This window comes from Panthera uncia (assembly GCF_023721935.1).
Source record: "Panthera uncia isolate 11264 chromosome B3 unlocalized genomic scaffold, Puncia_PCG_1.0 HiC_scaffold_1, whole genome shotgun sequence".
Taxonomy (NCBI): domain Eukaryota; kingdom Metazoa; phylum Chordata; class Mammalia; order Carnivora; family Felidae; genus Panthera; species Panthera uncia.
Genome location: NW_026057582.1, coordinates 12721161 through 12743116, shown reverse-complemented (window position 1 = coordinate 12743116; position 21956 = coordinate 12721161). Strand labels below are relative to the sequence as shown.

The following is a 21956-nucleotide window of genomic DNA, read 5'->3' as shown; positions in this document are numbered from 1 at the left end:
CATTTAAGTTCACTATTATTCTTTTTTAAGTAGGCTCCACGCCCAATGTGGGCCTTGAACCCACAACCCTGAGATCAAGAGTGTCATGCTCTAGGGGCGCCTGGGTGGCTCCGTCGGTTAAGCGTCCGACTTCGGCTCAGGTCATGATCTCACGGTTCGTGGGTTCGAGCCCCGAGTCAGGCTCTGTGCTGACAGCTCGGAGCCTGGAGCCTGCTTCGGATTCTGTGTCTCCCTCTCGCTCTGCCCCTCCCCTATTCATGCTCTGTATCTCTCTGTCTCAAAAATAAACGTTAAAAGAAATTAGAAAAAAAAAAGGGGGAAAAAAGAGTTTTAAGGGGGGGGGGGGGGGGGGGGGGGGGGGGGGTGGGCACCAATGCAAGAAATTAGAATTACATCTGCAAATGCAGAAATCAAAGCAGACTTAAGAGAAAAAGAGCGATGACAAAAGCACCCACCGCTGGGTTCTCCACCCAGAGGAAAGGCTTCCTGGCCGGCTAGGCTGTCTTCCTTCCTACCTCAAGCCCTCCGGCACCGAGACCACTGGCTTAAAAGCAAGGGGGAGGGGCGGCGGAAGCTGGTGTCTAAGAGGCTTAGCGCTTCATCCTGGGACAATGAAAAGGTTCTGGAGACGGCCGGTGGAGATGGTTGCACAACAGTGTGAACGCACTCCATGCCACTGAAACTGTATACTTAAAAATGGCTATAACACTAAATTTTGTGTTATATATTTTTTACCAACAGAAGAAGATTTTTAATATTCAGCTTGAAAAAAAGTGTAAGTTTTTTTTTTTTTTTTTTCAAAAAGAAAAGTAGACTACGAGGCCAGATGGAAAAGATGTAGGAGCCTGAAGAGAATTACAAGCAGAAAGGCACAGTTTGGATGCAGGGAACAGCCTTGCTGGGTGAGTCCAATCGGCCGCAGGCGGACGGAGATCACCTCCCCCACGGTGTTCGGGCATGGCCTTGCCCTTGATAAACACAGTTCTCTTGACTTGAATCAGAAGCAGGGCTCCTGACTCCCAGGTCAGGCTCTTTCCGCCACGCCACATCGCCTCCTTGCTCTGGTCCTTCCTGCGTCAGTCCACGTGTGTTTTGTGGGTACCTTGTCTGCACTGGGCTTTAGCAAGCTCCCAACCAGGAGACAAACCGACTTAAGGTCAAGAAGAGAGGAAGTTTCCCGTACAAAAGTTGTGTGACTCTGGAACACTCTGTATAGGGTAGAGGAAGCTACAAAATGGTAGGAGGAGAACATTCCTCCAGGTAGAACCAGTACCAGTAAAACAGCAACAAATGACAGGTCCCTGGTGCTGTGTGGCTGTGAAAGAACTTCCACGTCCGGGCCTCAAAACAACCCTGGGCTAACTATATGCTTACAGATGAGCAGCGTGAAGCTCAGAGAGGTTAAGTAACTTTGCCGAGTCACACAGCTCATAAATCCAGAACTGAAACACAAACTCAGGCATTCTAACTTGAAATTCCGTGTTCTTACCACTACACTGGGTTGTAGAGGGTGGAGAGCAAAACCCAGCAGCACCTGGTAACACAAAAGGTCAACTTTTCACCATGAAGTTAGGGGTCTGGAAGGGGGGAAAGAAACTGGCCAGATGTCAGGCCTGGAGCGGGATCCTCAGCCTTTCTCCCCTAACACACAGCCACATCCTCACGCCTCTTGGAGTAGTGCTTGAATCTGACAGCTGCCACTGTGAAGCGTGGCCCCTCGTGTCCACTGTCCTTCTACCCCTTCGCGCTGATGAACACCTGCTAGTATCATGAGCTGACTTTGAAGAAAAGTGTATCATGGCCCCTGGAAAGCAACAAGGAAAGAGAGAACATGTGTTTTTAAAGCCCCACCTGCAGCACCAAGTGCTTAGTAAACTGCACTTCCTATATTAAAGTGAATGCTCTCAAGCCAGCCTCTGAGGGGCCTGGGGCTATGTCCACTGGAGACAGACATACACAAAGGCCATTTTGAAAGGAGGCTTTCTGCCAGGGTTTCCAGAAGCCTGCAGCCACATAACTGATGAACACTAACACTCAAGTATTCAAATGCTGCCCACGCCCTCAACTGCTCCGGGGCCAAGGAGGTGATCAGATAACAGGGAGGAAGGACATCTCAGAATGAAAGCTCGCAGGCTTGGAATATACTGGAGCTGGGAGGGTCCAAGCTCATCCCTCCAACAGCCCACCCCTTTCAAAACAAGAGAAGCTAAGCCCCAGGGAAGGAAATGATCTCTTTGGGGCCACAAAGCAATTTGGGAATAGGCACAGGTTTCCAAAACAGATACAGAAGGTAAAGTCGAGGAAAACATGGTCTCTTGGGGTGGGGGGGAGGGGATGTACACAAACAGGAGAGTAAAGTCCCAGAGGATTTGGAGACAGGAAGTAAAGAAAAGGGAAAGAGAAATCATCCAGGTCAAAAGCAAAGAGATACAACTCAACAACAACAAAAACCCAACCTGAATAAAAGCTGGCCAAAGCACTTGAATAGATATTTCTCCAGAGACCTACAGATGGCCAATGAGCACATGACAAGATGCTCAACATCACTGATCATTAGGGAAATACAAATCAAAACCATAATGAGATACCACCTCAAAAGTATTAGGATGGCTACTATCCAAAAACAACACACACACACACAAATACAAAATGCTGGCAAGAATGTTGTGAAATTGGAACTCAGTGTTGGTGAGAATGTAAAATGTAAAATAGTGCAGCTGCTGGGGAAAACAGTGTAACAGTATGGAGGTTCCTCAAAAAATTAAACATAGAATTAGCATATGATTCAGCAATCCCACTTCTGGGTATATGCCCAAAAGAATTGAAAGCAAGATCTTGAAGAGATATCTGTAAACCCATGTTTATATCAGCATTATTCAAACTACCAAAAGGTAAAAGCAACATCAGTGTCCACTGATTGATGGATGAATAAACACAACGCAGCTTAAACACACAGCAGAGTATTATTCAGCCTTAAAAGGGAAGGAAATTCTGATACGTGCTACGACATGGATGAACCTCGAGGACATAATATTAATAAAATAAGCAAGTCATAAAAAAACGAATACTATACAATTCCACTTCTATAACGGATCTGGAGCAGGTAATATCATAGAGACAGAAAGCAGAATGGGGGTTGCCAGGAGCGGGGAGAGGGGGGAATGGACAGTTAGAGGGTAATGCGTAGAGTTTCACTTTGCGATGATGAAAAAGTTCTGGAGCTGTGATAACAGTGAGGGGGGCACAAGAGCACAACGGCGGCTAGAGAAGATGATGGGAACGGGCTAGGTACGGGCAGCAGCCTGCAGAAGCGATAAGAGCCAGCCTTCGGGGCCATGGGGTGTGCAGAGCCCCGCAAGCGAGGTAACAGTGGGGAGGGAGGAGGGGGAGCGAAATCCAGATGAAAGGAGATTCAAAGGAAGCAAGAAAGGACTGTGGTGAGAGGGAGAGGGCAAGCTGGGTGCAGAGACCAGAAGACAGAGCAGGCGGACAGCAGAAGGGTAGCACTTCAGGTTTCTGTGCCGTGAGGAACAGGTCATTGCTCAGGCAGAGGGCAGTTCCTGTCCTGGCTCCTTCCCACACCAAGGTACCAGGCCTGCGGTCATCAGCAGGGGCCCCACCCAGTTCTCAGGACATGTGTGTCTCGGGCAGGAACTGGCGGTAAAGGGCACTCCTGATCAACTCCTCTCCTCCCTACAGTGGGCCAAGGTGGCAGGTTGAGCTCTGGGCCTCAGACGGCAGCTTTATCCAAGCACCTGGGGCAGATGATGCTTCAGGATAATGTGTCGTCGAAGGATCACCAGAGAGGCCCCTAGGAGCCGGAAGCCCCCGCACGGTGGTCAGCCAGCCGTGGGTCCGGCACAGCAATCGCGCAGCGGGTCGGCCTGCTTCCCAGAAGCCACGGCAGGGTACAGACGTGCTCCCCACCTGCCCGGCTCCTCGTAACTGCTCACTGCCCGGAGCGGGTCGGGCCCAGCGTCACCCCTCCGCCCCCCGCATCTCCAACACCCACAGTACCTTCAGGTTCCCCCGGTCCAGGGCGGCGGTCAGATGCTTGCGGACCTCGGTCAGCTGGGGCCTGGGGCCTCGGGGACTGGCCCCCTGCCGTAGGGGGTGCTCCTTCAGGTACTGCTCCAGCTTCGACTCCCCGAGGAGGAGCTCTGCCATGTCATCTGCAGAGAACAAAGCGAGAGGCTAAGCGGGAAGGCCCCCCAAGGACTTCAGGACCACCACACCCTTGCGCCGTGCCCCCAGCAAGGCCCTTCTGGAACTTCATAACCTTAGATGGAGTCCAAGGAGGCACCATCTTATGGTGAATTCTGTTCATTAATAAGAATGTTCCAGGGACATCCGGGTGGCTCAGTCGGCTGAGCGTCCGACCTCGGCTCAGGTCATGATCTCACGGTTCATGGGCTTGAGCCCCACGTAGGGCTTGCTGCTGTCATCGCAGAGCCCTCTTCAGATCCTCTGTCCATCCCTGCTCTGCCCCTCCACGACTCATGCTCTCTCTCAAAAATAAATAAACATTAAAAAAAAATAATGTTCCAGAGTTTGTATTCAGACAGGTGGTAGCTCATTCCTTTGTCACACACTGATTGAATCTAGAAAGACTTGATATATGTAAACAGAGAGAGCCCAAATTCAGTAGGAAAACACAAAGTTGTCTTACGATATTTTTCAGCATGATCTTTATAAAACAATACTACGTATTTTCCAAGAGCAATGCAGTGAAATCTCCTAGTTCTGTTGTGTTCTATGGCCTTATAATGCGGAGGTGAGCTGGCAGAATATCTCCTACAGTCAGATTTTTTTAATTTTTTTTTTTACATTTATTTATTTTTGAGAGACAGAGAGGACAAAGCACAAGTGGGGGAGGGGCAGAGAGAGAAGGAGACACAGAATCGAAAGCAGGCTCCAGGCTCCAAGCTGTCAGCACAGAGCCCGACGCGGGGCTCGAACTCACAAACCATGAGATCATGACCCGAGGCCAAGTCAGACGCTTAACCGACTGAGCCACCCAGGCGCCCCTGCAGTCAGATTCTTAAAATGAGTTGTGTCAAAAACACCTGAGTTGCATGCAGTCTGTTTCTGCCTAAAAGTCGCAGCTATATAGACACTGACAGCTGGGAATGTCTAGATGCAGGTTTTACCCCTAAGAGTATACTACTTATGGTTGCAATTCTGCTAATATCCGTGCTGGCTTGTTAATTAGAATGAAGAGTTCACTCCAGAAGTAGCTCTTTGGGATCCGCACATCTAGATGTCCTGAATAAACCCAGAACAATTCATACACCAGCCTGAGCACGACGTATTTCTGCTGTCATGGGACAGGATGCAATTGCATCAAGATGTAAGAGCGACAAAACAGGTCTAGAAGGATATATCTCCAATCCACGACCGTGGTTACCACCAGGATGCAGAGCGGCAAGGATCTCAACTGGAGTAAAGGGTCAAAATGGACTTCAGTTTTACCTTTAACATTCCAGTCCCAGAAAGGAGAACAGATTTGCCTATTGTTTAGGTAATCTAAAATTAACTCAAGAAAAAAAAAAATCACAGAGGACCCGCTGAGATTCTGGGTGGTAGGTCCACTGAAGGCTGCAAGCTGGAACGAGAGCCTTCCCAAGTCCTGTGGTCAGTGACCCAGATCTGCCAAATCTAAAGTTCTCAGCAGTGCTTCTGTCTGTGCACCAGGAAGCCTAAAATAGTCTCTTAGAGACGAGACCGAGGGTCCTAGGATAAGCCGAGCAACAACAGAACAGGGCTGAGATAAGTGACTGAACACAAAAATTCTGTAAGTGTCCAAGAAGAAAAAGCAAATCACCTACAAGATGAGGGGGAAGATCAGGCAAGATCCACAGAAGTATCCTGAACCGAAGACAGTGAAGCCACGTCTACAGAAGGCACAGGGACACAAAGCGTAGCCCAAGTGCACATTCTTGAGAATGAAATCCAGCTAATAAAGAAACTCGGGACTCAGGGGTGAAGGATATGTGGGCAAAGGCCTGACAGGGAGGGTCCACACATTTACCTACAGGATACTAGGTGCCTACAAGAATTACAGTTAAAGAACAGACTGTGACTGCTTTAAACACAGTGCAAAAATGACAATATATCAAAATTGGGAGGAGCTTTAGAGCACCATCTTTCAAAACACAGTAATATAGGCTTAAAGAAAAAAAAAAAAAACCACACACACGACTCCAGTCTTTTGAAGAGTTGATTGAACTCTTTTAGGAAGTGATGCCGTGTGCCGAAGCATTTATCTGGAGTTCAACAATTCCCTGAGATTCACTTTCGTTTCTTTCTTCCCATGAGTACTTATTAATACTTTATTTTTCAAGTCGAGAACGGCTGCGCCCAAGACCTGTGTGCAAACCACACGTTATTTTAAAAGTTGCAGTCGCTATTGTAAAAAAGGAAAAAGAAACAGGTGAAATAATTAATTTTGATAATATCTTTTATCTAACTCAATATATCTAAAATATTATCAGTTGAACAAGCAATCCATGTTTTTTAACTACTGGCATAGTTTTATGTTCTTTCTTTGCATTGTTTTCCAAATCTAGGGGCACCTGGATGGCTCAGGTGGTGGAGCACGCGAGTCTGATCTCTGGGGCGTGAGTTCGAGCCCCACGTTGGGCGCAGGGATTATTTTAAAAAAAAATTAGTAAATAAAAATGAATTTAAAAAAAGCTTTCCAAATCTCATGGGTACTTTGCATAATATGGCACATCTCAATTCTAACCAGCCACCTTTCAAGTGGTCAGAAGCTGCCCGTGGCTGGCACGGCACGGTTGGACAGGAGTGTGCGATCACTCTTCATAAAAGTCTGCCTACTTACCTTTATTCTGTTTTCCTAAAAACATGTCTAGAATGAGTATCTCTTAAGAATGAGTAATAAAAATTTCTGAATGATAGGATTTGGGGTAATTTTTTAACTCTGTGTAGTTTGAATTGTTTTCATTGAGCAGAATTGTTTTACCTTAATATTAGGAAAAAGTGCGAGTCTTCTTTAAACACTGGAAGTATATATGATGGGACAGGAACAGTGGTTATTTCTGGGGTGAGACTATTCATATACACGGACTTTCTTTTCTGTAGATTTTAAATTTCCAAAAGCTAAAATAACGTTAGATTCAGAGTTATAGATATAAATCCCAGTTTGTCACGCTGGGACTGTGGCCCTAGGATTTAACCTCAGTGTTCTGGGGGGGCGGGGGGAGCAATTTTAAGAAAGCCCCACTGTACGTGTGAACTGAGGATTCCTCGCTCCGCATTTTTCCCCACTCCGATTAACTCCCCACTGCGGGCTCCCCTGACCTACAGCTGAAATGGCCGTCCCCAGCAGAATCGCTAGGCCAGCAAGCAGAAAGGACAGCAGACTAGGCCCTCTGCTGTCTGCCACCTCTTTCTAGCTGGGCGACCAGGGGCACATTGCTCACCCTCTTGAAGCACCAGCCTCCATGTATAAAATGGGAAGGATACCGTGACCACAACGAGACCGTGGATGGGAGCTAATGCATTCTTGGAGAGGGACATGCTGTGGCCTGGCCTGCCATGCCTCTCAACTAGACCCTACAGGATGAGTAGGATCTGGACTGGCAAACAGCACAGGGAAGGACAAACCAGGCTGAGGGAACAGCAGAGCACAAGGAAGGTGCAAAGGCAAGGAAAGTGCACCGGATCAAGTGGCCGGAGAAGAGGGTGTGGGCGAGCGGGAGGGCAAGAACGGAGACTCAAGCGGGGAGCAAAACATGGGACTAACGGTTCCCCTCTCCCCGCTGAGCCCCATCTCCGTGGAAAACAGGTTCCGGCCAAGTTCTCCACACGTGGGCCCAGTGAACCTCCTCCACGCCTCTGGGATGACTCGGAATGTGGAGAACACATCCACCGCTCCTTGATAAACACCTACTGATCTTTTGGGCACTGCTCATCTCTCCCCGCATGTGCCCTATCCCACGCCACCCCCGGCTGCCACCAGGAACCTCAAGCACGCCAGCCTAGGCCTTTACCTATCTATCTGCCCCTTCCACACTGAAATGAGAGGCCTGAAGGAACAATCTCTATGTCACTTGTTTTCAGTCTCAGGGCCAACCAAGAGTAATGTCTGGCACAGAACCAGCGTTCAATAAACGGTGAAGTAACTCAATGGTAGGCCAAGGCACTTGGACTACACCCTCCAGTGTTAGGTCTGGTCCTGCCTGTGGCAGAAACTGCCAACTGTCCCCAAATATTCATTCTCCCCTTTTTCCTTTAGTATTAGAGTCCCTGAGTTTTATCCATGCCCATAGCTGTCAAGGTAGAGACTACTTCCCGGGCTCCCTGGGGGCTGGGTGCTAAGTTGTGGTCAGTGGGATGTGAACAGAGTGCCGCATGCAGCTTCTCTGCTGGCCCCACAGGAAGTGAGCTCACCCTCTGGTTCCTCCTCGCCCTACCCCAATAGCTGGAAAGAGTCCGCGCTGCTGGGAAACGGCGCGCCCATTCTGACCCTCCAGATGGAAGCCATCTACTGAGGACCACAGAGCGGCACAACATGAGGAACCTCGGTCTCCAACACGCGTGAACTGCCACCAAGCCCTAGACCGCTTACGATCAATCACTGCGTGAGACAGAAACATTAACTTCCACTTGGCTCTTGTTGTTTAGTCACTGTCACTCGGACCTTAGTTACAGTGGCCACACTGCCATCCTGACTAGATCTCCCGACCACCAAACAGGCTTCCAGCTGAGAACGGCTATCTGAGAACACCTCACCGAACAATACTCATGCCCAGGGTCCCTCACGTCTAAAAGGAATTTCCACAGAACCCAACTGAGGGCTTTGGTAGAATGCCCCGACGTCCCACCTCTCCCATTTCACGGCGTGTATGTCCTAGGCTTGCAAAAATATTTGAACAAAGGACTACATAAAGACACGTATAAAGCTACCACCTCAGTGCTTTGTAGGATTTACAGACTTTTAGCGTATCGATCTCCGGATAATGGAGGAACACACCAGTCTTGCTGCCAAGCTGTGGAGGGAGCCCAGCTCTCACAGAAACACTGGACGGGCCCTGGGAAAGGTTCACTGAGAGGAAGAGGCCTTGCTCAGACTGAGGAGACACGGTCCCTTCCCTCATTGAAGCTCCACACGACGCAGTGGTACTGGAGATGTGCACAGTCCTGGACGGGAGGAAGAGGAGGAGACAAAGCCTTCACCAGCAATGTTACAGGGACGTGTTCACAAGCAGAAGAAACAGAACGTGCAAAGGCATGGCACAGCCCCGTTGTTCGGGGAACTCCAAGAGCTGAACCATGAAGGGCAGAGAGGGGAAGAGGGGAAGAGTTGGGATTTCCTGCCAGGTCGGCGAGGATCAGCTCCTCAGTTCCCGAAGGAGCCGCGCGCTCTGAGCAAAGAGCGGCTGCAAATTGAAAATCTGAAATGAACATAGCGGCTGCAAAATAATTTGTGAAACTTTAAAATTGTTCAGGCTCCAGGGAATCGCCCAGGCAAATTATGTTTCCTTTTCTCTCCTTCCAAAAAGGTGACTTCTCTACCACTCACTCTCCCAACCAGGAGGGCAAAGATCTGAAAAACATGCTATGAACTCACGCTGGAGAAGTTCTACGGAGGCTGCGAGGCTCCATCCTCAGCCGGCGCTGCTGGCTCTCGTCAAGGACCTCTGGGTCCCCAATTCAGAGGCCACGAGTGACAAAGGACACAGATGTCACCTAGCCAGTTGTTACTGCCCACAGCATGTCCAGCCACATGCTAGGAAAGTGAGGCACAAGGGGAAAAAAAACGGCACCTCAGGGCATGCAAGAAAATTAATTCCAACTAGATTAAAGAATTAAGTATGAGGGGCGCCTGGGTGGCGCAGTCGGTTAAGCGTCCGACATCAGCCAGGTCACGATCTCGCGGTCCGTGAGTTCGAGCCCCGCGTCAGGCTCTGGGCTGATGGCTCGGAGCCTGGAGCCTGTTTCCGATTCTGTGTCTCCCTCTCTCTCTGCCCCTCCCCCGTTCATGCTCTGTCTCTCTCTGTCCCAAAAATAAATAAAAAACGTTGGAAAAAAAAAAAAAAAAGAATTAAGTATGAAATAAAAGACAATAAAAAGTTAAAAACAGACTTTAGCTTCCAGCCAAGATGGAACAGATTTACCCTCCTGTATAAAATAACCACGAACACAGGGCGCCTGGGTGGCTCAGTCAGTTGAGCGTCCGACTCTTGATTTCAGCTCAGGTCATGATCCCAGGGTCGTGGAATCGAGCCCCATGTCAGGCTCTGCTTTGAGGGTGGAGCCTGCTTAAGATTCTCTCTCTCTCTCTCTCTCTCTCTCTCTCTCTCTGCCCCTCTCTCTCTCTGCCCCTCCCCTGCATTTGCGCATGCACTCTCTCGCTCTCCCTCTCAAGTGAAAAAAACGAATAACCATAAACACAAGACAAAATATGTGAAAAAACAATTTTCACAACATTGGATGTGGGACAACAGAGAAAAGTGGTCCCTGAAAAGTGGGGAGCAGACAAGGTGAGCTCTGTAATTGCCTTAAGAGTTTCTGGCTGCACCAATGGAACAGGGAACCCTTACATGAGGATTCCCCCTCATGAAATACTTAAATCTGAGTATCTCTCCCCACTCACTTGCCTACTCACACTCACCAGGCACAGGGTAGGGCACAGCCGGCCATCCCACCCTGCAGGGAGCACAGCAGGACTGCATAGTGGGGCCAAGGGTGTACTTTCCAGAATGGAAAAGCCTAGGAGTACAACGTGGAAGACAGAGCTCTGGCCTCAGGCAGCCCCAGGCTTAACGTCGGCTCCCTAGCTTACTTAGCTGAGCGGCTCTGGGCAACTTACCTAACCTCTCTGAGCCTTAGTTTCCTCACCTGGCAACAGCGAGGATTAGACGTGGGTGTAATGCACAGAGTACAGAGCAGGTACTGAATAGATGTGAGTTACGATTACTGTCATTGCCATTCATTTTGGACTTGCTATCTCCCAGAATGGTTATGTTGCATCTAGGAGACCAGAAAGCTCTAGGGGACACAATCCCTGTGCTCAAGAGGCCTGCGATCTAGTAGGACGATAAAAATGTTGTATAATCTTACTAGACAAGCCATGCTGGGCTCTTACTAAATGCCGTGCCACGCGCTGAGACATCACATCACCCCGTTAGTACTCCAAACCTCACTAGGACCTATTCTCAACCCCCATCCTCACGGACAGGGGACCAGGCACAAGAGGTGAAGCCATGTGCCAAAGGTCACAGGGCCAGTCAGTCCTGGAGCTGGAATTCTGAACCCAGGCCGTCTACCTGCGCCGTTATCCCGGCGCGTCAGGCACGAACCGTGTGGACATCAGCATCCAGAGAAGGGGTCCAGCTTCCCTCCCAAGCAGCCATGTGACGCTGGCCAAGCCATTTCACCCTTCTGCCGCAGGGCTGCGCGGGCCATTCCTAAGTCCCTTCCTGCTCCGCCTGCCAGGACTGTCAGGTGACCAGGGTGAGGAGGGACTCAGGGGTGCTCGGGGCTGGTTTCCACCTTTCCCACGGGTATTTTTCAGGGTTTAAGTGAGGCTGCAGAAACCAGCTTCCCAGGGACTTAGGTAGAGATAAAGCCTGAAGCTGAACAGAGACCTCTCCTGGGGACCCTCACTGAGAAGCAGATGGGGAATTGGCCCCGGGCAAGAGCCCTGTGCTGAGCTTCATCTGCAAACAGACAATCCCCAAAGCCTGGCGGCTGGCCCTGCTCGATGCCCAGGCGGCCTTGGCCTCCCTGATTCCCCCAAGGAGGGAGGCGCTGTGTGGCCTTTGCCACTTCAGGTGACTGCCCCCTCCTCCCAGCCTTCTCCCTCACGGGATAAACAGCTGACACCCAGAGACTGGATCAGACGCGGAAGAAAAAAGCTTAAGGTTTCTACTCTATTCCAGGGAGTACGTGACACCAATACAAAAAACTCTCAACAACTCGCATTTGTCAATAGAAAAGCATTTAGGTCTATTCAAACCAATCCCACGGTGGCTCCGATCCAGGAGGAAAAACAAACCCCTGCTCAAGTCCAGCCGTTGTCAGCGTCCCCTGCACCTCCGTTGTTGCCCTGCGAAGTCAGCCAGGTTCTCCATTTCTTGGTCTCAGGACGACTTCAGTGAATTTCGTCTCATTTACTTGGCTTCTTGTAAGTCACAGGTACCCCAGCACCTATAGCACTTGGCATCCCCTCCCCACCAGGAAGTGACAGAAAAATAGACACTGGGATACTGTCGGCAGGAGCATAAATCGGTACGAGTGTCAACCGAGGGCAATTAGCAACATCTACAAAACGATTTATGTGCCTGCACCATCTGACCCAGAAATTCCAGGCTTAGGAACTTATCCCACACATACGTGCACTCCTGAGCACCTACGTGTACCAACGGGGATGTTTTTACATACGGCCCCACTGGGAACAGCACAGGACAGAAAACAACCTGCACAGTCCTCACTGCGGCGTGCCCCACGTGATGGGACATAACGTGCCCCTTACACGGAAGGAAACGGATCTACATACGGTCCCGCGGTACCTGACTGCACGAGCGGCCCCAGCTCTTCATACCCCTGACCCCACATGCTTTCTGGCCACTCACACTGAACGTGGGCTTGGCCGCGTAACTTGCTTTGATTGACAGGACAGACGCAGACACATGTGACACACAGAGGCTCGGAAAAGGGCTTACTCGCGTCTGCTTTCCTCTCACTTCTCTGGGACCACCTTGAGAACGCAGCTGGGCTGGCTAAGAAAGGCCACAGGGAACACAGCTGAGTCGTCTCAGCCAGGCCCAGCCACGGGAGAGGGCCCAGACAAGGGCAGCTACATCGCGGAGTAGACCCACAGCTGGCTCCCCTGGCAAGCCCAGAATGGTGAAAAATAATAAAGGTGGCTATTTGAAGGCACCAAGTTTGAGGATGGTTTGTCACACAGCAATAGGTAACACTGTCAGAGAGGGATACAAAACAGGGTGTGCAGTATGTTACTATTGTGTGTAAAAACCAGAAACCAACAACACTCTTTCTTATACACATACAGATATGCTATTTCTTTTTAATTTTTTTTAACGTTTATTTATTTTTGAGAGAGAAAGCACAAGCAGGGGAGGGGCAGAGAGAGGGGGGGACCCAGAATCCGAAGCAGGCTCCAGGTTCTGAGCTGCCAGCACAGAGCCCGACACGGGGCTTGAACTCACAGACCGTGAGATCATGACCTGAGTGAAAGTCAGACGCTTAACCAACTGAGCCACCCAGGTGCCCCATAGGCTAGTTCTGAAAGGACCCCCAGGAAAGTTCCAAGAGTGGCTACGTCTGTGGACAGGAGCAAGAGGACACAGGGATGCTGTAGGAATAAAGTTACTTTTCTCTCTTGTATTATTTGACTTTTACTACCATGTACATTCATTGCCTGCATAAAACATTAACTAGTTAATTTAACAAGAAAAGAGGGGAGGGGTGCCTGGGTGGCTCAGTCGGTTAAGCGTCCGACTTCGACTCAGATCATGATCTCATGGTTCGTGGGTTCAAGCCCCACATCGGGGCTCAGAGCCTGGAGCTTGCTTGGGATTCTGTGTCTCCCTCTCCCTCTGCCCCTCCCCTGCTCGGGCTCTGTCTCTCTCTGTCCCTCAAAAATGAGTAAATGTTAAAAAAAATTTTTTTTTAATAAAAAAGAAAAGAGGGGAGGTGGACCGGGATAGGGGGACTAAATGAATGATGGGCATTAAGGAGGGCACTTGTTGGGATGAGTGCTGGGTGTTATATGCAAGTGATGAAGCACTAAATTCTCTTAAAACCAATAAAATAATCATAACAATCAAGAAAAGAAGATGGCCCGTGTTGGAGTGTGCTGACTCGGGAGTGCGTAATCTGGTCACCCACAGGGGGCTGGCAGGACCTGGCCCGTCATCTCAGAACCAGGTGAGGGAGGTCTGGGTGTGCAGTTATTAAGCAGAGCTCGTCACCGCTCTCCCTGGGCCACCAGCCTCCCACATGCACACTCTCCAGGCCCCCCACATCCTTCCGAGGCTGTGGCAATCTGTCTCACCTGGGGGTGCCTGGACAGGCTGTACCTCCCTCCCTTCTCCTGCCAACAGCCCAGGCTTCGTGTGAGCTGCAGTTCAGGGTCACCTTGGAGAAGCTTTCCTGCTCCCTTGGCCTGACCTCAGAGTGCTGCACGCATTAGCCACCAGCCAGCATTTACTTAGCACCTGCCAGCACCCAGCACGTACAGTGGTGGGTGAGGCAGAAGCGTCTCTGCCCTCGTGGTGCTCACATTCCAGAAGGGGAGACAAACCAGGAAAAGGCCAGGTAGCGGTAAGAGACGCGCAGAGAGCTAAAACAGGGCGGCGTGGCAGTGCGCGACTGGGTGGCTACCTGAGACTGGGCGAGCCATGGAAAGATCTGAGGGAGGAGTATTCTGGCAGCCCACGGAAGGGCCCTGGGGCAGGAACACAGCTGGCATGCGTGAGGAACAGCAAGAAGGCCGTGTGGCTGGAGCGGCAGGGACAGATGGGAGCATGGTAGTCAGAGAGGCGGTAAGGGCAGCCACGAACACACCGTGGCAGACTGTGCTCAGGAGTGTGGCTTTCCTTCTCAGAGCACCTGGAAGCCTCTGGAGGGGGCGGGGAGTGTGCAAGCAGGGGGTTGAAGTGATCAGGTTTAGGTTTTGTGAAGACCCCTCCCTCCGCCGTGTGGAGAACGAACTTGGGGCTGGAGAGGGCGAGGCAACGGCAGGGATGGTTGGAAGGTCACCGCAGAGGAGTCTGGTGAGGGGTGACGGATGCCAGGACAAGGGGGCAGAGGTGAGAAATAGTGCCAAAGGGGAGAGACGGGCAGAGGGGAAGACACGATTTGGAGGTAAAAATAAACAAGATTTACTGATGGGTTGGACCGGAGGTGTGGCACACAGAATAATACCCCCTGCGCCCCAGAGATGACTGTGCCCTAATTGCTGGGACCTGTGAGTATGTCACCTTACATGGCAAAAGGGACTCTGCAGATGGGATTAAGTTAATGACCTTGAGACGGGATTATTCCAGATTACCTCGGGGGCACCACCGAGTCCTTGGAAGAGGGAAGTAGGCGGCTCAGAGGAGGAGATGGTGGTGAAAACAGGTCTAGTCACAGAGGAAGCTAACTCCTGGCTCTAAAGATGGAGGCGGGGCCACGAGGCAGGGAATGTGGGCAGTCGCAGAGGCCAGGAAGGCAAAAGCATGGATCCTTCCCGAGAGCCTCCAGAAGGAACTCAGCCCCTCTGACACTTGAGGTTAGCCTAAATGAGACCCATTTCCAACCTGTGGCCTCCAGAACAGTCAGAGAACACAGCTGCATTGTTTCAAGCCAGTAAATGTGTAATAATCGGTGACGGCAGCAATAGGAAACGGATGCACGAGGGATGAGGAATGGACGGGGATGAAAGATAAATTCTTTAATCTCAGATATGACACTGCACAGTGGAGTAGACAGTGGTACCGTTTTGCCGTTTACTGTAGGGGAGGAGGAATAAGACCAAGAGTTCTGCTTCGACAGACTTAAATAACATTCGATATCCAAGTAAAGACATCAAATCGGTGGATGGAGGTCGGCGTCAAAGCTGGAGAGAGTGAGTGAGCGAAAGGACCAGGTTAAAGAAACCAGGACGGCCTGTTACAAAAACGGAGATGAGAAGTTTCCAGAAAGAGGGAGTGGCCAAGCGGGTTAAAGCAGCTGGAATAGGGAAGAAAATAAGAGCACAAACGTAACCACTGGATTTGGCAACAGGGAGGCAACATCGGAGGGTGACCTTGACAGGAAGAGCAGCGGGATGGGCAGGGACACAAGCTCCGTGGAGAGGGCCGAGGAGACAAAGGTTCCTCGAAGAGGCTTTGCTGAGACAGAGCAGAGAGGCGGGCAGTGAGGAGACAGAGACGTGGGACTGAGGAAGGTTTTTACAGGAGAGCCTTGGGTATCTATGAACCCTCAAGGGAATGATCCAGGAAACAGAGAGAGACAGAGAATTGATCCAGAGGCGAGGAGAAATGCCAGAAGCCGTGAAGTCCTGAGGAGGCTCCAACAGGGCGATTGTGAGCAAAGGTGAAGGGGGTGCAGGCCTTGAAAGGAACTGGAGCCTCCACACAGTTACAGGAGGGAAAGTGGACACAGATTCGGTGGTGGGAAACAAGGGGGTTTCCTAACCGCCTCTATTTCCTCGCTAAAATATGAGGCAACGTCATGAGGTAGGAGAGGATGCCATCCAGATAAAAGGCCTAAGAAGGGAAAAGAGTGCGTGAGAGCAGGAATACAAACATGCCAGAAGCGTGGCAGTGCCTCCGAGGTCACTTGTCGTCAAGTGCAAATGACGCGCAAGGTTCCTCCCGCAAAATGCAGCACGCAGGGGCAGGCCGGGAGCTGGGCTTCACCAGGGTAGGGCCACGCAGCAGGGCAGAGAAGAGAAGGTCATGTCACCCGGCCCCTCAAAACCCTCCGGGAGCTCCCCTTTCACCCGAAGTCAAAGCCAAAATCCCTGTACCTTACCACCTTGGCTCTGACCTCTGCCCTGTCACTCTCCCCTTCACACCCTGTCTCCAAGGCACACAGTAGGTATTCTTTAAGTATTTCTGAAAGGAATGAGTCAATCTCTAGTCTCCCCTTCACGGACAGGACCTAATCAGGTACCTCAGCCCCCCTCAGGCGTGCCTGGCATGTAGCTGGGATATGATTGTTGACCGAGACCCCGGCCTTCCCATTTCCACCTCAGGGCTGCCTCTGTTCCCCCTCCGCCATCTTTGCTTAAACTATGACCCGGTTCAGAGGACCTGGCCATTTGGATCTTGACTGAAAGGCAAAGATGCCATAAGTCAAAGATTAAGGAGCTCAAAGAAGTTGGCAGAAAGCTATATTCTGGGAAACTCTTGGTAGTTAGAGTCCAGGCTTCAAGACAAAGCCTTCTGCCCGTGTTCACGTACAATGCAGAAGCTGGAGGGACAGGATGAGAGAGTAAAATGTGGGAACAGAAGACAATATTTCCACTGCACTGGCAGAATAGATAAGTATACTGGTTTAACACACACACGCTCATACACACGCACATGCACACACACACACACACACACTTCCCTAGAAAAACCTAGTCTAAGAAGAGAAAAGGTAACTTGAAAGTCATGATCTTGGAGTTGGTTTGGCCTGTCCCCAGGGCTCAGCAGGGCAGGAAATGACTCTAACAGGGCAGGGGGATGTTATCAGGCCAACCCAGAAGGCTTGGAAAGGGCTCGCTCAGGAAGCTGGCCCCACACAGACAAGTTAAATGCATACCTACACAGAGCCGGCAAGCATCTCTTGAAGATTCAAAGCTCTAATCCTGTCCCTGCCCTCAAAGACTACAGTGTGGGACCATCAAGCCCAGGCACAGTGGGGTGGAAAGACCACCAGGGACACTCAGAAGACAGGTGAGGTAGGATTTCTCCAAGTGAGAGTCCAGGCAGAAGGAGACGCCAAAACTGGTGTGTGCGGCGGGGCAGAGGTAGGAAGGAGGCTGCCCCGGGCCGTGGGGCAGCTGCAAGGGGCCTGAGGGACCCACCTTCCCAGGCCTCCAGGCCCAAGACTCAGTGGAGAGCGGACTCTCTTGGCCTGGCGGGCCAGAGAAAGGAAAGGCATTTACTGCAGGTCCCTGTGCTCGACATGCCCAGCAATATCACCTCACCGACTCAACACCCCTTACTTGAGGAAACATACTGCTTCTTCTTGGACTCAGAACCTGCAAGGGCCGGAGAAGGCAGTTACTCAAGGCAGGCAGGCCTCACAGCAAAGGGGCTGAACCAGCCCACAGGTGAGGAGACTGGAGGGACAAGGAGAGGCAACAGGGAGCCCTGGCCACTCAGCAAGTGTCAACCCTACAGTTGCACAGGAGACACAGGAAGAGAAGGTCATGGGTGTTCAGTCAGCCTGAACAGCAGTCCATCAGCCAGAACTTACCCAGAGCCCCAGGCAGGCGGGGCCATCCAGTCACCTGAGGGACGATACCAAGAGTCTTAGCCTCTCAGGTAGACACTCCCTCCCCAGGACCTCCTCAGCCCTCGTCCTCTCCCACTCCCACTCCCAGCACTGAGCATGTGTGCTACACTAGAGCACAGGGTGGGCCTAATGACCACGGCACCCCAGGCCCTCAGGCAGCGGCTGGCACCCAGCACGCACTCAGCAGGTGTTTGAGGAGGAAATGAATCCGAGTTAACTCCTCAAGGGCAGCGGCCAAGGTGTTCACTGAACAACTAACTGAGTACCTACTGTGTGTCAGACGTGTTACTGGTGCTTGAGATATAGCAGAGAACAAAAGAGCGAAACAGCCCTGCCCTCATGGGGCTGACAGCCCAGTGGTCACATTCGTTGTTGCATCCCCAGTACACATCATGACACCCCCACATCCTATCCCGGCTCATTAAAGTGCAGGATGGAAGGCTGCAAGGGCTGGGGAGTCTGTCAGACCTGGCGTGAGGCCCCAGGTCCACACTGACTAGTTCGGGGACCCAGCTAACAGCGACTACTGTTCAGCTTTGGGCCTCAGCCACAAGTCAGTACAACAGGACCCCACCCCAACCCCTCCTGCACGGCTCTGTTATCACTGCTGTCATTGTCACCCCACCTGCTTCCTCCTCCCTGTAAAGGGCTGAGTATCTGGACCTTTCTAACCTCCTTCCACACACAGTACTCCTGATTCAGGCAGGCTGCTGCAGATGACTGCTGGTGCCTGAAACTGCATTATCTCTTTTACTCCTCAAAACAACCTTTGAGCTAAAGAGGGAGGCTCGGGGAAGCTGAGTAACTCACCCAAGGCCGGACAAGCAGCATCAGAGTCGGGATCTGAACCCAGGTCTAACAGGACAAAGCCCTGCTTTGCACCAGGTTCCTTTCCTCTTTGCTAAAAACCGCTCCATCTTCTTAACGGGGTGAACTATGGGCCTGCTTGCCCAGGCCTGGGGGGTTCCCAGGACACAGGATTTTCAGTTCTGAAAACCAAGAAAGCGTCAGGCCAACTGGGACATGTTGGTCACCCTAAAGCCACAGCCCTGCCCAAGATCCTCCTCCTGGCACTCTGCCAGGCCCCTCCCACTGTCGTCTCAGCGCACCCTGCCCTCAGCCCCCCAGTAACCCAGCGGCACCCTGAAGCCTCGTAACGCGGTCATTGCTCTCCTCAGGCTGCAGGCGGGGCACGCTGTCCCCACCACTTGGACAACCGTGTCTAAAATCTGGTCCTGGAGCTTGCTGTGCTCCAACCACCTATGCTCGTCAACAATCGTGCTTCCTGAACCCCAACCCCACTATGGCTTCCTGAAGCGGAATTCGGGCCCAGCATGGGAATCTGAGTTGCTAAGCAGCCCCCAGGCGACTCAGCTGCCCAGAGATTATGTGACTACCCTGAGCTGGAAGCTCCTCGTGGCTGGTGACCCCCTCACTCTATTTCTTCAGGTGCAGTCCCCACGCATAGGAGGTGCTCATTAAATGCTAAGGATTATGGTTGAGAGCAGGGCTTCCAGACCCGCTTGATCACACAACCCACCTAAGGCTCTATTTAAAAATGCACACGTCGGGGCACCTGAGTGGCTCAGTCAGTTAAGCGACTGACTTCAGCTCAGGTCACGATCTCATGGTTTGTGGGTTTGAGCCCCATGTCAGGCTCTGGGCTGACAGCTCAGAGCCTGGAGCCTGCTTCGGATTCTGTGTCTCCCTGTCTCTCTCTCTGCCCCTCCCTTACTTGTGCTCTGTCTCTCTCTCTCAAAAATAAACATTAAAAAAAAAATGCAGATGTCCGGCCCCCACCTTGGACCAAGGGAAATCACCACCCCACCGGAGAGGCCTGGGAATCCATGATGTCCAGGCTCCCTTAGTTCAGTGCTACTCAGAATGGTTGGACGGACCAGCAGCACTGGCATCACCCCGGAGCCCTGCCCCAGACCCACTGCATCATCAGAATCACTAGGGATGCGGCCCAACAAGCCTACTTGGTGATTCTTTGATCTGACAAGTTTAGAAAACAATTGGTTGGTATAAAGAAAAATGGAACTAGAGTGAGAAGAGGGTTAGAAACCAGCTCGATGAACATCTCCAAACGTCGGTCCACTTATCCCCGAATGAGAATTATGACCCCCGACCCCATTCCTCATGCGGTCATTGTGATGCCCAGAGCACGGCACACAGCAAAAGCTCAAGAAATGCTTGTTCGTTCCCTACTCGCACCGTTTTAACACCCAGGGAGTCAGGAAAACTAAGGCTTCAGAGAATCAAGTGAGGTGCACAAGGTCACTCAGAGGGCAAACGCATGCAGATTCTGACTCCAGGTCTAGCCAGCGTCCAAAAGGACCACAAAACGTCTGCTCCGCCTTGCTCTGGCACGTCCCCCTCCACCGCACTTGACGAGCAGAGGCAGACACACAGGGGCTGTGGCCACACACACTGCTAGGTTTCCTGTGGCTTGTGACTGCCCTCTCTATGTTACATGGCATTCATCTGACCCAGCTGCCAAATGCCTGCTCCTTCTTGTCTTGGTAGTTGATGGAGAGGGTTTTGAGAGGTGTCGGAAAACCTTTTCCCTTCTCTTGGCTTCTCAGATGGGAAACACTGGCTTTCACAGAACGCCCTGCAACCCTGCGCCACCCGCCAAGCATGAGGTCACCCAGCGGGGCAGGAATCTACCCAAGTGAGGTCAACGTGCATCAGAAGCGGAGGCCGTTCCTGATGGCGTGCCCAGTACAAAGCTGGCGGGGCAGCTGGGGGTGCCCCGAGTGAGCGAGGAGGTGTACCTGCTGGAGGGCCTTGGGCGGCAAGTAAGGAGCGAACCCAAGTCAGTGTGACTTCAACAACAAGACGTTTATGACCCCACATACAAGCAAGTCCAGAGAAGAGGACCTCCCGTCGCCTGTTCCAATCGCTCAGAGGCCTCCGCTCGCAAAAGTCCGGGCCCAGTTGGCCGCACAGCACGCCAAGCGGGGTGACAGTTCATCCCAGCAGAACCACAGCCCTCGGTCCCCTAGAAGCTGAACGCCTGGGTGAGGAGACAAGACATGTGCCAAGACAGCCCACATGAGGGAGGAGAAACAGCCCTGGACTGGGGGATGGGAGATCGTAAACCCACCACCGTGGGCTATTTATATTCTATGTGTCCCTTTGCAGTGACTGATCGTGTGTTTTGATACAGAAAGAGTGACATGTTTTATTATCAAGTGCTGCCCCGGACCCATTGAGAGGGTCACATACTGGCCAGCATATGGAAAATTTCCAGTATTTCTGGAAAATTCTACATTCTTAAACACAGCTGGCACCAAGGGTTTCAGAAAAGGGATGCTGAATGTGTATCACCCCTTCCCATGCAGGGTTTCACAAGGGGAAATAACGCTCTTAGTTAGGAAGGAGCACAGCCTCACTTCGAACCAAGCAACTGAACCGGTAAGCCAGAGCTCTGACCCACTCTGCTCTTTTCTGCCACTCGCCAGCTGGTGGCTTTGCAGGAGACACCTCTGTGAGCCTGTTTTCTCACCTGTAAAATGGAGAGCCAAAGACTAGATCGATGGCTTTCAAATATGTTTTTAAAAGCACATTAGCTCTTCTTTCAAAGGAAACTTTAGGGAAAAGTATCGCTGCTCCGTTGTGTGAGGCCCGCGCACCTGGCCCCCAGGCCCCTAAAGCATGTTCCCAGAGGGGTTCCTCAACCACGCGGTTTGAAAACTGCTACACAATGGGATCTCTCAGGACCCATCTGGTTCTAACACTGTATGGTTATTTTCTCTGAAGCAAATCCTTTTCTGTGAAGGGAGGACAGCTGGGAGGAACTTGAACCAGACCTTGACAGACGGGTAGGCTTCTGACTGCAGAGAGGACTTCAGAGCAATAGCATGAGCATGGGGGCAAAGACAGTGAGCAAAGTGAGTGTGAGGGTCCAATAGGCCAAACCAGCCATGGCGGGGGGGGGGGGGGGGGGGGGGGGGGGG

The 21956-nt window shown here is 51.5% G+C and overlaps 1 protein-coding gene across 4 annotated transcripts in view; it reads right to left on the bottom strand.

Annotated features, from left to right (window-relative positions):
- TTC7B (tetratricopeptide repeat domain 7B) overlaps positions 1–19015 on the bottom strand; it is a 245419-nt gene extending 226404 nt beyond the window's left edge. Inside the window, exons 1-2 of one of the 4 annotated variants that reach the window (XM_049612316.1) lie at positions 18802–19015; positions 4018–4172 (exon numbers count right to left, since the gene is read on the bottom strand). In XM_049612316.1, the coding sequence (XP_049468273.1) occupies positions 4018–4167 (150 nt within the window). In that variant the 5' untranslated portion in view covers positions 4168–4172; positions 18802–19015. Of the gene's footprint in view, positions 1–4017; positions 4173–17952; positions 17974–18801 lie in introns of those variants that run through there. The other 3 variants (XM_049612319.1, XM_049612317.1, XM_049612318.1) reach the window with 3 other exon arrangements.
- Positions 19016–21956: the final 2941 nt, after the last annotated feature.